General features: G+C 48.1%; 1 protein-coding gene across 4 annotated transcripts in view; it reads left to right on the forward strand.

Annotated features, from left to right (window-relative positions):
* Positions 1-17,028, forward strand: part of SCTR (secretin receptor) — an 87,536-nt gene that overhangs the window by 16,460 nt on the left and 54,048 nt on the right. For all 4 annotated transcript variants that reach the window (XR_006712801.1, XM_045479533.1, XM_045479532.1 and 1 more), the window contains exon 2: positions 6,585-6,705. Coding sequence is in view for 3 of the 4 variants with exons in the window: in XM_045479533.1 (XP_045335489.1) it covers positions 6,585-6,705 (121 nt within the window). In the remaining variant the exon portion in view is untranslated. The remainder of the gene's footprint in view (positions 1-6,584; positions 6,706-17,028) is intronic.

A 17,028-nucleotide genomic window follows, 5' to 3' on the forward strand; every position in this document is an offset into this window, starting at 1 on the left:
ATTGAATATGGCTCATCACCGTATCCAAGCATGAAAGGGGAAGCATGTCCCTTTCCTTTTATGGGCACGAGATTGTGCTTGCACATGTGTCTTTTGCTCTACTCCATTGCTAGAACCTAGTCATGTGGGTGCACTTTAGTTGCAGGGAAGCTGGAAACTCTAGTCTCCAGATGGGCAACCATATGCCCAGTTAAATTCTGATTGCAGCAGAGGAAGAGTAATTAGTAAAGAGACAAAGATCAGTCTCTGCCAGAGAGGTTGCAACTGGAGGTAGGAATGGGAACAGAGCCATGGAATTAAGTATCTACCTTCCTCTATATATTTACATATTTTTAAAAGTGTATTTATTTTGAGAGAGAGGGGGGCGGAGAGAGTGAGAGAGAGAGAGAGAGAGAGAGAGAGAGAGAGAGAGAATCCTAAGCAGGCTCTGTCCTGTCGGCACAGAGCCCCGATGTGGGGCTTGATCCCACAAACCTTGAGATCATGACCTGAGCCAAAATGAGGATTTAGATGCTTAACCGACTGAGCCACCCAGGGGCCCCTACAATGTAAACTTTTGCCTCTGAGAGAATTGTAGACTGTAAGAAATAATGCGGAAAGATCCCCGCATAGCCTTTTGTCAGTTTCTCCCATTGATAAAATCTTTCAAAACTATATAGTACAACAGTACATTGATGCAGTCAAGATACAGAATATTTTTGTTACCCCAAGAATCTTTCATGGTGCTCTGTTACAGTCACAGCCACTTCTTTCCCACTCCCGTCCCTTCGTTAATTCCTGACCACTAATTTGCTCTCTTTCTATAATTTTGTCATGTCAAGAGTTCATACAAATAGAATCATATGGTATGTAACCTTTTGGGATTGGCTTTTTTCACTCCGCATACTTCTCTGAAGATTCATCTCCTTTTTATTTTTTAAGTGTTTATTTATTTATTTGTTTTTGAGAGAGAAAGAGAGAGAGAGAGAGAGAGAGCACAGGAGAGGGGCAGAGGAAGAGGGAGACAGGAGACAGAATCTCAAGCAGCCTCCTCTGCACTGTCTTCGCAGAGCCAGATGTGGGGCTCGAACTCATGAACAGCGAGATCATGACCCGAGCTGAAATCAAGAGTTGGATGCTTAACTGACTGAGCCACCCAGGCAGCCTTAGTTTATTCCTCTTTATTGCTGAGTGGAATTCCATCGTAGTATGGATGTGCAGTGATCTGTGTAATCTTTCACCCATTGAATAAAAACCGCTATAAAGATTCACGTACTGGTTCTTGCATGAATATAAATTTTCATCTCCCTGAGATAAATTGCTGGATCATGTAAAAGCTGCATGTTTAGCTTATGTAAAACACTGCCAACCTGTTTCCCAGAATGGCTACACCATCTTACATTCCCACCAGCAACGTATGAGTGATCTAGTTTCCCCACGACCTCACCAGCATTTGTGGTTACTAGTTTTTGTATTTTAACCATTCTGATAGAGTATAGTGATAACACATTGTGGTTTCAATTTGTGTTCACTTAATAGCTAATAATTTTGGAAACCATTTCATGTGCTCATTTGGCATCTGTATATCTTCTGTGAAATGTCTCCTCGTGTCTTTTGCCTATGTTGTAATGATATTGTTTGTTTGTTTACTGTTGAGATTTGAAGGGTCTTTATGCATTCTAGATATTAGTCCTTTCTTGAATATGTGAATGCAAATATTTTCTCCCAGTCTGTAGTTTGTCTTTTCATCTGCTTACCATGAAGTAAAAGGCTTTAAAATTTTTTTTTTAATTTTTTAAAGTTTATTTATTTATTTTGAGAGAGACAGAGAGAACCCATGCACTTGCAAGCAGGAGGAGGGGAGAGAGAGAGAGAGAGAGAGAGGGAATCCCAAGCAGGCTCCGCACTCTCAGCACAGAGCCTCATACGGGGCTCAAACTCACAAACCGTGAGATCATGACCTGAGCCAAAACCAAGTGTCAGACGCTTCACTGACCAAGCCACCCAGGTGCTCCTTTTAACTTTTTATGAAGTCCACTTTACCCAATTTTCCTTCTATGGATTGTGCTTTTGTTGTCACATGTAACCCTGGAAGTCTGTTCACTTTTTGTTTTGTTTTTATTTTTTAATTTATTTTTTAGGGACATTTGGGTGGCTCAGTTGATTAAGCGTCTGACTTCAGCTCGGGTCATGATCTCATGGGTTCGTGAGTTCAAGCCCCACATGGGGCTGTCTGTTATCAGCATGGAGCCCTCTTCGGATCCTCTACCCCCTCTCTCTGCCCCTCTCCAGCTCGCTCTTTCTCTCTCTCAAAATATATAAATAAACTTTAACAGAAAGTAATTTATTTTTTAAGCGTTACTTTACCGTTTTCATTTCACTTTTTATTTTCGTAAGTAGGCTCCACGCCCAATGTGCGGCTTGAACTCATGACCTCAGGGTCAAGAGTCGCATGCTCCACTGACTGAGCCAGTCAGGCCCTCCAAAGTCTGTGCCTTTTTATTTTCAGTTTAATTTTTCTCTCTGCTGAGCCCTCCCACTGAGCTTTTCTACTTCAGTTGTGGTCTCTTTCAGTTCTAACTTTTACATTTGATTGCTTTATATCTTTCATTTCTTTGCTGAAACTTTCCTCTTTTTGCCGAGGTTTATATTTCTACAGTTGTTCCAAGTGTACCTGTAATTGCTCACGGAAGCATTTTTATGATGGCTGCTTTACAACCTTTGTCAAATCATTGCAGGTCCCTGTCACCTCAGTGTTGGCATCTATTTTTTTTTTATTATTATTATTTAGTTATTTTTGAGAGAGAAAGAGAGAGAGAGAGAGTGCCCAAGTTGGGGAAGGGCAAAGAGAGAGAGGGACACAGAGCATCTGAAGCAGGCTCCAGGCCCCAAGCCATCAGTGAAGAGCCTGACTCAGAGCTCAAACTCATGAACCATGAGATCGTGTTCTGAGCCCAAGTCGGATGCTTAACCGACTGAGCCACTCAGGTGCCCCTAGTGTTGGCATCTGTTGATCATTTTTCATTCAGTTTGATGTCAACCTTAATGTGATGAGTCATCTTTGATTGAAAGCGGGACATTTTGGGGGCACCTGGATGGCTCAGTTCGTGGAGCATCGGACTCTTGATTTTTGTCTCAGGCTGTGATCTCGTGGTTCGTGGGATCAAGCCCCACATCAGGCTCTGTGCTGACAGCGCGGAGCCTGCTTAGGATTCTCTCTCCTTCTCTCTCTGCCCCTCCCCTGCTTGTGCTCCCTCTCTCAAAATAAATGAACCTTAAAAGAAAAAGATTAAAAAAAAAGAAGAAGAAAGTGGGGCATTTTCTATGCCGTAGGGCTCTGGGTCTTACTTAAACCTCTTTGTGGGCTTTTTCTGATGAGGAAGGGGGTGGATGCTCCCTCATTTCTTCCAGGTGCAAATAGAAGTCCAGCTTCCCCACTCTGTCTGATTTGACACTGACAGAGGAGGAAGGGTCCCCCTTACTGACGAGTGAGGGGTGGGACTATCAGCTCCCCACATGGTCTCATAACACTACAGTGGGGGCTCCCGTCACACTGGTGATGGTGAAAGTGCCGAGTGTCTGCCAGGCCTCCTTGTGTTTAGAGAACCTTCCTTTAGCCACTCTTTTAGGGGAGGATGCCGACAACGAGTTCTTTGAGTTTTCCTTCCCTGAGAATGTCTTGACTTCCCTTTCATTCCTGGAGGTATTTTTTGCCGAGTACAGGATTCTGGCAAATCTGGAGTATAGGATTCTCCCCGGTGGGGAGATGAAGGGGACCTCCTTCCTTCTGGGCTGGGGGGAGAGTCCAGTCTCCGCTGGCATCACGGGCTGGGGGGACTGTGTTACCACACAGCAGGGCTGAATGCGCCAGCTCCTTGCTTGGCCGTCTGAGACACCGCCCTGGCAGGGAGGCTGGGGCCCTGCGTCACAGCCTGGGGAAGGTGGAAGTCCTGGCTCCCCAGCTGACCACAGGCTTTTCTGTGGTGTTTGGCTGGAGTGGGCAGTTATCGCCTATACATTTTTCTGTCTTGCTAGACTTCCTCTTTCCTGGCCCTTGGCTAGAGCGAGCAGGCTTTTGTTGGGGATATTTCCTCTGCATCTGGCTGCATTTCCTTATTGCTGACTTCTTCAGCTCCAGGAATGGGGTATATGGGGTGCAAAGAAACCTGACAGAACTCACCACTTCCTTGGGTCATGAAGTCTTTAGCCACTTTGCCTTCTGTCCACCTTCCAGAATCTTCTAATGCTTCTTTTGTATATAACGTCCAGGGTTTCTTGTACTTCGCGGGAGCAATAGGAAAAACGTACGTGTGCTACATCTCCCAGAAGCCCATCCCTTTGTTTTCCGTTATACTTAAAGCTGTCGCAGAATCCTTCTATATAAAGCTTTTGCCACCTACAGGGTGGATTCTCAGAAGTAAAGTCAGTCGGCCAAAGGGTCTGGACATTTTTGTGACACTTAACATATGCTTACATATATACACTTAAAAGATTGTACCTGTTCACACTCCCTCCTGCAGCGTCTCACCTTTTAAGAGTAATGTTAGCTTCAAAGTGGCACCGAACAGGCTGTGTGCCTACTTGAGACCTTTGGTGAACTAATGGCAGCCTGCCAACCCGCAGGTGGATTTTTCCACTCAAGTTCATCTACCGCCTCCGCCGAAAAGCCAGAGGGTGGTGGTGATGATGGGCTTCCGCGAGGACCCGGAGAGAACCCCACAGGGAGACAAGGGCACGAGTATGCGGGGCTGCGTGCCGATTCTCCTGACAGTGACTATATTCTTAGGGAACGTTTTAACATAAGTGTCTAAATATAAGAGTCATCACAAGCAAGGTGATGAAGTCATGTGTTGTATGGTCAGGCATGAGATGGAAACTTAGGGGTGATGAATGGGGAAGGAATGAATTTTAAGTGTATTTATTTTGAGAGAGAGAGCGCATGCGCAGGGGAGGGGCCGAGAGAGAGAGAGAGAGAGAGACAGAGAGAGAGAGGGAATCCCAAGCAGTCTCTGTGCTGTCAGCACAGAGCCCGATGCAGGGCTCAAACGCGCAACCTGTGAGATCATGACCCGAGCCGAAACTAAGACTCGGACACTCAAGTGACTGAGCCACCCAGGTGCCCCACATAATATGATTTTAGTGCTGGGCAGACACAGATGGTCCTGCAACAGCTCTGTTGTGGCTGACTGTGGGCTCCGTGCCAGGGGAGGTGATGTGTGTGTTTCATGGGGATCACGGATCCAGTCGCTTATCGTCAGGGAGTAGCTGGAAGAGAGCAGCTGCTGACAGCTGATAGGTGCTTCCTGACTGCATTAGTGAAGGGTCATGAGATGTGGAAGACCCAAATTAACAGAGAGATCGTCAGATTATTTATGTTTGCCTTTGGAATCGTTTGAATACAGTGCTACCTTAGGTGCCCTTCTCTGGCCCAGAGCTTTTGTTTATTTGGGCCATTTTGGAGCATGGCCTTGTCGCCGGGGACTTCTCCCCCTGTTCCATTATGTTGACATTTCCATCCACAAAGCATTTAGTGCAGGGGTGACAAGAGGGTTTAAGACTTGGTCCTTGACCTCTTGGAAGGCCGGTTTCTGAAATTCGGAACCTTGGGTATAGGACCTTGGTCACATGCCCTAACTACTATGGGCCTCAGTTTCCTTTTCTGTGTCTCTTTACGGGGTTATTTTGATGCTTAAGTAAGTTAACGTATGCGAAAAGATTCTAATATTAAAATTCCATACTCTGTAGGGGCGCCTGGGTGGCTCAGTCGGTTAAGCGTCCGACTCTTCGTTTTGGCTCAGGTCATGATCTCACGGTTCATGAGTTCGAGCCCCACATCGGGCTCTGTGCTGACCACATGGAGTCTGCCTGGGATTCTCTCTCTCCCTCTCTCTCTGCCCCTCCTCCGCTCTGTCTCTCAAAAGAAACAAACAAACTTTAAAACATTTATAAAAAAAATTCCCTACTCTGTAAAAAGTAAAATAAGGGTTCAATTCATTGGTGTTTTGAGTTGTTCCTTCCCTCCTTCCTTCCTCCTTCCTTCCCTCACTCACATATTTATCAAGTGTCAGCACAAATGAAAGAATGGAGCCGTGCTCTGGAAACCTACTCTAGGAAGAGCTAGGAAGCCAGGACTGTGTGCCAGTCCTTCTTGTCCAACACATCCCTCCGTCAATGTTTGCCTGGGGTGGATATATGCTCTCGTCTGGGGAACAGGGAGATGGTTGAATGTAGGTTTCAAAGACCCTTGAATCAAAACTTAACTTGCCAAGCCTGAGAAATGAACACTGTTGGAATAAATGAAGTCCTGCAGACTCATAGTCAGGTGCCCAGAAAGTAAGTAACTCACCGGGCTCGGGTGTCCTCGTAAACTCAAGGGCAAGATTTGCAGGGGACAAGCTACAGATGGTTCAAGCATCCTGGCTGTACCAGAATTCAGTGGCCTGAATTCTCTCCCAGGAGTGGCTGCCTCTACCTCACTGTGAAGAGCTCCCTGCTGGATTTTGCCCTCCTCAGTTTGAATCCTCACTGTCTAGCCCCACTTGTGCTCACAGAAAGTCTCTTTGTGGTAGCGGCACGGATGTGCATTCTTGGTTTTGGACTTGCAGGTGGGCGCCCTCCCCCGACTGTGTGATGTGCTCCAGGTGCTTCGGGAGGAACGGGACCAGTGCCTGCAGGAGCTCTCCAAAGAGAAGCCGGGAGACCCGGGTGTGGAGCAGCCGGCCCCAGGTATGTGGCCTACTTTAGTCCACTCTTGGACATACATTGTGTCCAAACCCACTGCGGTACGGGAGGCGGGGCCAGCTTGGGGACACAGGGGACGGGACTGACTGTATTCATTCAGACAATCAGCTGGGGGGAAGGGTCGGGAGTGATCCTGGTGAGCGGTTGACTCACACCCAAGAAGCCACATCAACACCACTCACCGTTTCTCTGGGCTTGTGGATACGGCCTGTGTTTTCATTCCACCAACTTCTGCATCATGACTTCACCAAGGGAAGAGTTTGGTGAGAATTACAAGTCAAGGAAGTGTGCCTCTTACCCATTCTTTCGCCTCCTCTGACAAGTTTGTTGTGTGAGGTAGTCAGAGAGGCAGAGAGGGGTCAGAAAAACCTGGGGTCCGAAGTTGGCTCACACTCGCTGGCTGTGCAACCATGGACAAGTTATTTAACCTTCTGAGCCTTGGTTTCTTGATCTATACAATGGAGGTGATAATGTCTACTTTGGATTATGATGATAAATGAGATAAAGTATGTTAAATACTAGTGATTCTTAAATATTATTAATGTAAACATTATTATCATTAATCATTTAAAAATACCATTGATTTGATATTTTATATGTTAATTTTATTTTTATTCTGTTTTTTAAGTTTCCCTCTTCTAAGGATAAGGAAGGGTGTAGTATTAAGAAAAGAATCCATTATGGGTCTTCAAACAAAGACTTGTACATGCATATTCATAGCACAACTAGTCTCAATGGCCAAGAGGCAGAAACAATCCAAGTGTCCATGGACTGATGAATGGAGAAAAAAATGTGGTGTATACACACAATGGAACATTATTGAGTCTTAAAAAGAAATGATGGGTTGATACATGCTACAACATGGATGCATCTTGAAAACAAGTTAAGTGAAGAAAGCCAGTTACAGAAGACCATGGATTGTATGATTCCATTTATATGAAATGTCCAGATCGGGCAATCCATACAGACAGAAATTAGATTAGTAGTTGCCTGGGGCCAAGGGGAGGGAGAATGGGGAGTAATTGCTGAGCAGTTCCCTTTTGGTGGTGGTGAAAATATCTTAGATCTAGATAGAGGTGATGGTTGCATGATACTATGAATGAGTTAAACACCACTGAATTGTACCACTTTAGAATGGATAATGGTTAATTTTATGTTGTATGAATTTTTATTTTTATTTATTTATTTTTTTAAGTTTATTTATTTTGAGGGAGAGAGAGTGCCAGCAGGAGAGGGGCAGAGAGAGAAGGAGAGAGAGGATCCAAAGCAGGCTCCACACTGTCGGAGTGGAGCCCAATGTGGGGCTTGAACTCACGAACTATGAGATCATGACCTGAGGCGAAATCAAGCGTCAGACGCTTAAGCGACTGAGCCATCCAGGCACTCCAAGGGTCGTATGAATTTTCAAATGTACTTTATTTTTTAGAGCAATTCACTGCAAAATTGAAAAGAAAGTGCAGAGTTCCCATACACTCTCTGCTCCCCACTCAAACACACAGCCTCTTCCCCCATTAACATCCTGTACCAGAGTGATAATGCTTGTTATAATTGTTGAACCTGCATTGACACGACATTATCACCCAAAGCCCATAGTTCACATGAGGATTCACTCTTGGTGTACATTCTGTGGGTCTTGACAAATGTATGACATGTGTCCACCATTATAGTATTTTCTGTGCCCTAAAAATGCTCTGTGCTCCACCTATCCGTCCCTTTCTCTCCCCTAACCCTTAGCAATCACTGATCTTTTTATTGTCTCCATACTTTTGCCTTTTCTAGAACATTATATAGGTGGAATCCTACAGTAGTATGTAGCCTTTTCAGATTGGCTTCCTTCACTTAGCCATATGCATTTAAGTTTTTCTCCGCTTCTTTTCATGTCTTGATAGCACGTTTCTTCTTCTTTTTTTTTTTTTTTTTTTTTTTTTAACATTTATTTATTTTTGAGACAGAGAGAGACAGAGCATGAACGGGGGAGGGTCAGAGAGAGGGAGACACAGAATCTGAAACAGGCTCCAGGCTCTGACCGTCAGCACAGAGCCCGACGCGGGGCTCGAACTCACGGAGCGCGAGATCGTGACCTGAGCCGAAGTCGGCCGCTTAACCGACTGAGCCACCCAGGCGCCCCTGTCATAATCAGTTTTAAATTTAAAACTTTAAACTTTAGTGGAAAACACGTAACATGAAATTTACCATCTGAACCATTTCTAAAGGTACAGTTGGGGTGGTGTTGAGTACATTCACCGTGTTGGGCATCCAGTCTCCAAAACGCTTCATCCCGCAAAACTGAAACTCTATACTCATTAGAACAGCAGCTTCCTTTCTCTCCCTTCCCTTAGCCCCTGACGGCCCCCATTCTATTTTCTGTTTCTATGAATTTGACTACTCTAGGTACCGGACGTAAGTGGAATCATACAGCGTTTGTCTTCTGGCTATTGGTTTATTTCACTTAGCATCATGTCCTCAAGGTTCATCAAGGTTGTAGCCTATGGCAGAATTGCCACATTTTGGGAATCCATTCATTCCTGAAAGGACACCGGACTTGCTTCCGTCTTTTATCTGTGGTGAATAATGCTACTCTGAACACGAGTGTGCACGTATCTATCTCTTCAAGTTTCTGCCTTCCATTCTTTTGGGTGTATACCCACAAGTGAAATTGCAGGATTGTGCGGTGATTCTATTTTTCATTGTTCCTGGGTCCTGTATACCGTGTTTTTCCATAGTAGCTGTACTGTTTCACATTCTTACCAGCAGCACACACGAGTTCCAATTTCTCCACATCTTCACCAACACTTGTTACTTGGTTGTTTTGGGTTTTCTTCGTAATTTTTTTTAATGTTTATTTATTTTTGAGAGAGAGACAGAATGTGAGCAGGGGAGGGGCAGAGAGGGAGACACAGAAGCAGGCTCCAGGCTCTGAGCTGTTAACACAGAGCCTGACGCAGGGCTTGAACCCACGGACCGTGAGATCATAACCTGAGCCGAAGTCGGATGCTTAACTGACTGAGCCACCCAGGCGTCCCGTTACTTGGCTGTTTTTTGGTGATAGCCATCCTAATGGATGGGAGGTGATATCTCATTGTGGTTTTGATCCGCATTTCCCTAACAATTAGTGATGTTGAGCATCTTTTTATGTGCTGGTTGGCCTTTTGTATGTATTCTTTGAAGAAATGTTTATTTCAGTCCTTTGCCCATTTAAAAATACGGTTGTTGTTGTTTTTTGCCAGCAAATTATAGGAGTTCTTTATATATTCTGGGTCTTATCCCCTTATCGGATATATGATTTGTAAATAATCTCTCCCATCGTGTAGGATGCCTTTTCATTCTGTTGTTTGTGTCCTTTGATGCACAGAAGTTTTTGGGTTTGATATAGTTGGCTGCATCTAGTTTTTACTTTTGTTGCCTGTGTTTCTGATGTCATATCCAACAAATGATTGCTAAATTTAATCTCAGGAAGCTTCTCCCATATGTTTTATCCTAAGATTTGTTTATAGTTTCAGCTCTTACATTTAGGTCCTTGGTCCTTTTTGAGTTCATCTTTGTATATGATGTCCACCTTCGTCCTTTTTTTTTTTTTTAATATTTATTTATTTATTTATTTATTTATTTATTTAGAGAGTGAGCGCCCACATGTGCGCGTGCCTTCTCTTGGGGGAGGGCAGAGAGAGAGAGAGGGAGAGGGAGAGGATCTCAAGCAGGCTCTGTGCTGTCCATGCGGAGCCCAACATGGGGCTGGATCTCATGAACCGTGAGATCATGACCTGAGCAGAAAGTAAGAGTCGGATGCTTAACTGACTGAGCCGCTCAGGCACCCCAGAACGGCTAGAACTTTAACAGATACTTTGTATGCACGGCTCACCTGAAGACAGTTTCCCATCTTTTCCTAAGGGGTGCAAGTTGGCACTCTTTGCCACCACTGGGTACTGAGGGACGGGGTGGACAGAGTAAGGAAGGGGTGTAGTGCCTTGCAAACAGGACAAGGAATCAGAACACCTTTCAATGGTGATAACTGGCAGTTCATGCTGGGGCGGGGTTGGCAGCTTTATCACTTGGAGTCCCCTTGGGGGCATTTTAGGAGCCAGCACAGAATACACACCTCAAAGTGGCAGAGGATCTGGGATATTTATCCACCAACGCCCCATCAGTCAGAACTTGGGCTGTTTCTGGGGAGGGTGCATGGATTCCCCCGCATTTCCCTTTGCCTGCTGTCCTTGGGGGAAAAGTGGGCTCCAGCAACTGGAGAAAGCCTTCAGGCAAAGGGATCCAGGGGCTAGCATTTGAAAGTGAGGTTTGGAGAGGGGAGGTCTGGGTGGCTGAGTCGGTTAAGCCTCTGACTTCGGCTCAGGACACGATCTCACCGTTGGTGGGTTCAAGACCCACGCTGGGTTCCACACTGACAGCGCAGAGTCTGCTTAGGATTTTCTCTTTTGCCCTCTCTCAGCCCCTCCCCAACTCACACACACACTCTCTCTCAAAATAAATAAATAAATTTTAAAAAAAGGGAAGAAAGACAACGAGGTTATTGTGTGCAGGAGAGGTAGACCAAGGAGATAGATACGAGAGCAAGGTCTTCTCTCGAGGGAGGTGGAGGTGGAAAGGAGCAGCCGCACGTAAGACCAGTGTAGATGGTAACCCAGACGGGACGTGGGGGTGACTTTGCTCAGGGGCAAGGTGGGACAGTGCCTGTCCAGGATAACCCCCAAATGTTCCTTCTGAGCAGCGGGAAGATGGGGCAAAGGAGGACCAGGGATTCTGGGCAGTAGAGACAAAGATCAGGAGGTGAGTGTCAGCTGTGCAGAGCTGAGACTTCGGAGGAGGGGCCAGGGCTGGGGAACCCCTCTGCACAGGTGACAAAGGGGCTGAGGTTGTGTGAGGTGAGGGTGTGAGAGAAGAGAAGAGGTGCCCAGGAGTGGACCTCAAGATTGCCAGTGTGCATCGTCGGGGGCAGCCAGAGGCAGGAGGAAGATTCAAGGAGTCGTGGGCAGCGGGGGCCAAGCGGTCTGGATATTGCAATGTGCTTTAACCGATTCGCCCACCCTCTGCCTGAGGGACAGGGTCAGGATGACCCTCTCCCATAGTTCCAGCCTTTCCATCCTCTCTGCTGGCTATGAAAGCTGCTTGTGGGGAGGCAGACTATGGTCTTGCGCTGCTCACTGGGGGGCACCACTGAGCCTGAGTCTCCTGATTTCCCAAACCCTCCTGCTACCCTAGAAACTGTTTGGAACAGCAGGAAACAAGGTCTGCCTGCGTGTCCCCAGTGTGAATGCCTAAAATTCCAATGACAGGGCATGGGGTTTTCATTCAGCTCTGAGACATACAGCCTAGAGATGCTAGGCCTTTGGGACAGATATGGTGAGCTTCAGCTCATGCTGACAAGTAAGGGACACTTATTTTAAAAGTCAGCATCTGATGTGTTTAAAAAGTCCTACTGCTCTTCATCCCAGGATAAGGTCCAGCTCCTGACTTGGCCCTTGTCCCGGCCTCCACTCCAAACATGTCCTCTTGGCTCAACCAATTGCTTACAACTTCATGACTATGTGACTATGTGGGTTTCTCTGTGCCTCCAGGCCTTTGCACATGCTGATCCCTCTGCTACACCACCATTCCCTCTTCTTCACTCGGCCAACCACTCTGCTTTTCAGACTCTTCCAGGAACAATTTCTGCTGCCACCCTGAGTCCTGCAGGACCCTCTGCTCCTCTCCCCTGCGGCACCTTGCCCTTTCCCTGGTGCATGGCACAGGGCTTGCACAGATCGGGTACTCATTGTGTGTTTGTGGATTGACTTACTGAGTGAATGAGTGAGTGCAGATACTTGGCTGAGAGCAGAGAGAGAGGAGAAAACAAAAGAGCTGGCCCGGAGGAAACAGTGGGAGATGAGACAGAGCCTTTGGAGTTCTAAGGACCCCACAGGGGACGTGGATGGCCCCCACCTTGCCCAGCTTGTCACACACTAGCTGAGGTGAGCAGTGTAGCCCATGCTGCTCATGCAGGGGTGCTCTCTGGAGCCTGACCTGACGGCAGAGAGGTTGAGCCCTTTGTCCTCCTAGGGCCTCCTATAAGAAGCAATCCGCTGCTCTGCCAGCCCCACTGAGGCCCTGAGTGACCCACCCCACTGGCTGGGCCCCCTGCTTGACATTCTGGGTGTCCCAGTGTTCCTGTCGGCTTCTACACCGCAAGCGCATATCTGCTCCTGTAACAGCGGGAGGAGGTGGTCGGCTGTGGGCTTAGCACGGGGCGGGGGTGGGGGGGTGGGGCGTGAGCGCCAGGCTGGGGGACAGATGGAGCCAGCCAAGGTGTCAGTGCTGCTGCTTCCTCTCTGTGATCTTGGGCAAGGGGGGGCTCATCCCTCTGCTCCTCAACGTGCGCATTTTCTTTTATTTTTATAAAAGAAATAAAATATTAATTTTTTTTAGAGAGAGAGTGAGGGTGCAAGTGAGCGAGGGGCAGAGAGAGGGGGAGAGAGAATTGCACGAGGGGCAGAGAGGGAAAGAGAGAAAGGGAGAGAGAAAGAAGGGGGACTCACCCGAAGCAGGGCTCGTGTCACCTGATGTGGGGCTCGAACACACAAACTGTGAGATCACGACCTGAGCCGAAACCAAGAGTCGGGCGCTGAACCGACTGAGCCACCCAGGCACACCTCAATTTACCCATGTTATTTATTTTTTATTAAAAAAATTTTTGGGGGGGCGCCTGGGTGGCTCAGCCGGTTGAACGTCTGACTTCGGCTCAGGTCATGATCTCACGGTCCGTGGGTTCGAGCCCCGCGTCGGGCTCTGGGCTGACGGCTCAGAGCCTGGAGCCTGTTTCAGATTCTGTGTCTCCCTCTCTCTCTGACCCTCCCCTGTTCATGCTCTGTCTCTGTCTCAAAAATAAATAAATGTTAAAAAAAAATTTTTTTTTAAGTTTATTTATTTATTTTGAGAGAGACAGAGACACAGTACCAGTGGGGGAGGGGCAGAGAGAGAGGGAGGGAGAGAAAATCCCAAGCAGGCTCCATGCCGTGGGCACAGAGCCTAACTCGGGCCTCCTGCTCACGAACCCTGAGATCACCACCTGAGCCGAAACCAAGAGTCAGACGCTGAACCGACTGAGCCACCCAGGCACCCCTCAACTTGCCCATTTGCAAATGGGGATATAATCTTATGACCTCATGGCCCTGTTGGCAGGACGCGAAGGCAGGGATCTCGTTGTCGCGGGGAGCTTCTTTCCTGGCCCGGTTGCTCCGTGCGGACAGGCTGGCCTCTGCCATGGATGGGCAGCCTCCACCGGGCCCTCTGTCCCCCTGCGTGCTCAGCCTCGCCCCGGGAGGTTCCCCACCCAGTCACCCTGTGGACGCCGGCCTCACGCTCCCAGTGCTTGGGGAGGTTGTAAGGGTGCCCTCACTCAGGTTCTGGGCTGACTCGTCTGGAGAGATCTGGTCATCTTTCCTCCCGAAGGCTCTCGTGGGGTCCTCATTGCGTATCCAGGTCCGAGAAAGCTCACTAGGGACTCCTGCCCTCGTTCCGCCTCTAACTCCCTGGGGAGACGTGGGTGAGGCCCTGAATACACCTTGTCTGGACCTCACTCGCCTCATGTGAGAAAAAGGCTGCGTCGGATTTGCAGTATTTGAGACTGTTTGGCAAGGCCTGGCCGGTGAGTGAGAAGGCGGCCAGGATCCTCCCCCCAGCCCCCTCCCCACCACTGCCATTACCTCCAGTGTAAGGAATCTGTGGCTTTGCAAGCCTGGTTTCAGAGCCCTTGAGGCCGAGGATGTCTGAGCACTTGGCCTGCGGGAAAGTCTTCAGGCCTGCTCTGCTGAGAGACTGAGAACGTGGGGTCACTCATCTCCGTTTGGAACGAATGTGTGGCCAAGGGGGAAGAACTCCCTCAAAGACGGAGGGAGAGGAAGACAGAAACAGCAAAGGTGGGGGCGAGCCGTCGGGCGTGGGTGTCCGTGTCAGAAACACGCAGGCACAGGGCCTACACGCTGGCCCAGCCCTGCTCTGAAGACTGTCCACGTCCCCACCAGGCCACCCAGGCCCAGAGGCCCACGGGAACTCCGTCCCTTGGCCCCCGAAGCAGGAGGGGCTGGTGGACTCTCTGTTGGGGGCACAGGGTTAATGGTTAAGCTGCCCAGTCCTCCCTGGGGAGGAGGTTAATGTTTGATCGCCAGACGAGTCGCAGGAAATGCCACTCACGGAGTTGTCAGTGAGCCCGGCACACTTATCACAAATAAAAAATTAACTCTTCAGCTATTCCGGGTTAGGTGGCCAAGGCCTTCCCAGCATTTTGTGGGAACGTTTCAGGGTCACCCTAATAGCTGCATGGACTGCTCTACTGGGTTATTTATTGCTCTGTTTACAGAAGCTGATACCTCCTCAGAGTTGGCTGGTGGAAGAGCTTTGGCTCTTCACAGGGAAGAATGTTCCAGAGAGTCAGTGTGGTGGCAGGAAAGGTGTGGGCTTGGCAATCAGAAAGACCTGGGCATATGCATTCCTCTGTCACTTAGGGGCTGGGTGACCTTGAGCAAGACACTAACCCTGTCTGGGCCTTAGTGTCCTCGCCTTCAGAGTGGGTCATTCCCTTTTTCCCAGCTTGCCTCTGCTAGCTGGTTGCCCAATCCTGAAGAACATGGGCAGGAGGGAACAGGCTGACTTCTTTTCAAGGGGTGGGGTGGGAGGGGCCGCTGGGGGTAAGGGGGCAATGAGGTGAAATTCACAGAAGAACTTAACCATCATACAGTGAACAATTCCATGGCATTCGGTACATTCACAAAGCTGTGCAGCCAGCCCCCCTCTAGTTCCAAAATGTTTTCATCGCCCCCAACTAACACCTCATGACCTGTAAGTAATCAGTCCTCACTGCCCCCCTCCCCTGCCCCTGGCAATCACCAATCTGCTTTCTGTCTCTATGGATTTGCTGACCCTGGATTTCTAAATGGAATCATACAGTATGTGACCTTTTGTGTCTGCCTTCTTCCAAGTTCACTCACACTATAGCATGTATCAGTGTCTTACACATGCGGGCTTTTAATGCGATTTTCTCTCACAAGCATTCCTGGCTCCTGATGGTTTTCCACAGCCAAACACCCACCCTGCCCACAGCTCACCTCCCCCCATTCTTTCCTTGGCACAATGATCTTGGCTCGTTTTTCAGAAACAAGCATATGTTTGTGTAACATTTCAGTCTTTTTATTTTTATAATTATTATTTTTTAAAAATTTTCAACCTGTACTGTAAGCACCATTATTGACCCCATTTTACAGATGAGGAAATTGAGGGTCTGAGAGGCTCGGGATCACCCAGATCTGAAACAGGACTCTCAGCCCAAATCTTTGACTCTAAATCCTGAAGATTTTCTAGTTTGCATTCCAGACTGAGCTGTGAATGAGGAATGTCCTCACCCTCCCAAGAAGGGATTTAGAAATCAGTGGGGGTGCCTGGGTGGCTCACACGGTTAAGCGGTTAAGCGTCTAACTTTGGCTCAGGTCATGATCTCATGGTTCGTGAGTTCGAGCCCCGCAGCAGGCTCTGCCTGACAGTGCAAAGCCTGCTTGGGATTTTCTCCTTCTCTTTCTTTCTCTGCCCCTCTCCAACTTGCGGGCACACGCTCGCTTTCTCTCAAAAACAATAAATGACTAAACTTTTAAAAAAAATAGAAGAGGGTCTCCTGGGTGGCTCAGTTGGCTGAACTCAGGTCATAGTTTCCTGGTTTGTGGGTTCCAGCCCTGCATCAGGCTTGATGCTGTTGGCACGGAGCCTGTTTTGGATCCTCTGTCCCCTCTCTCTGCCTGTCCTTCACGTGTGCCCTCTCTCTCAAAAACAAATAGACATTAAAAAAAAAAATTAGAAATTAGAAACAAAAAAGACAGACTGTTGATGCCAATTAATCTTTAATTAGTGTGAGAAGTGGCTTGAAATGAAGAGCTTTCAGCCAGGGGAGGGGGATTTTGTGAGGCAGGGTACAGTTTGCACAGTGCCTGGGAGGGAAAGGGCTCAGCATACAGTGCTCAGAAGCTCGTCTCCAGCTGGCCTCCTGGAGGGGGAGATGCCAGCCTGCTCCAGGAAATCAGCCTTCGGCTTCAGGCTCGAAGCTCAAGTGCAGCCTCCATGCAACGTCTGAAGCATATCCCCATCGGCTAATTCCGTGCCTCTGTCTGCTTGAATACTTTTAGTGGTGGGAAACTCACTACTCCCAACACAGTTTATCCCGTGGAACAGCTTGTGCTTCGTGGTTTAAAGAGAACCACTGCCCCCTCCCCCCGACTATCTAGCTGCTCCTCCTGTGCTGTGCTTTGAAACGCCCTTGCCACCTGGGACTTCAGTCCC

Source organism: Leopardus geoffroyi, chromosome C1 (assembly GCF_018350155.1).
Source record: "Leopardus geoffroyi isolate Oge1 chromosome C1, O.geoffroyi_Oge1_pat1.0, whole genome shotgun sequence".
Lineage (NCBI taxonomy): Eukaryota > Metazoa > Chordata > Mammalia > Carnivora > Felidae > Leopardus > Leopardus geoffroyi.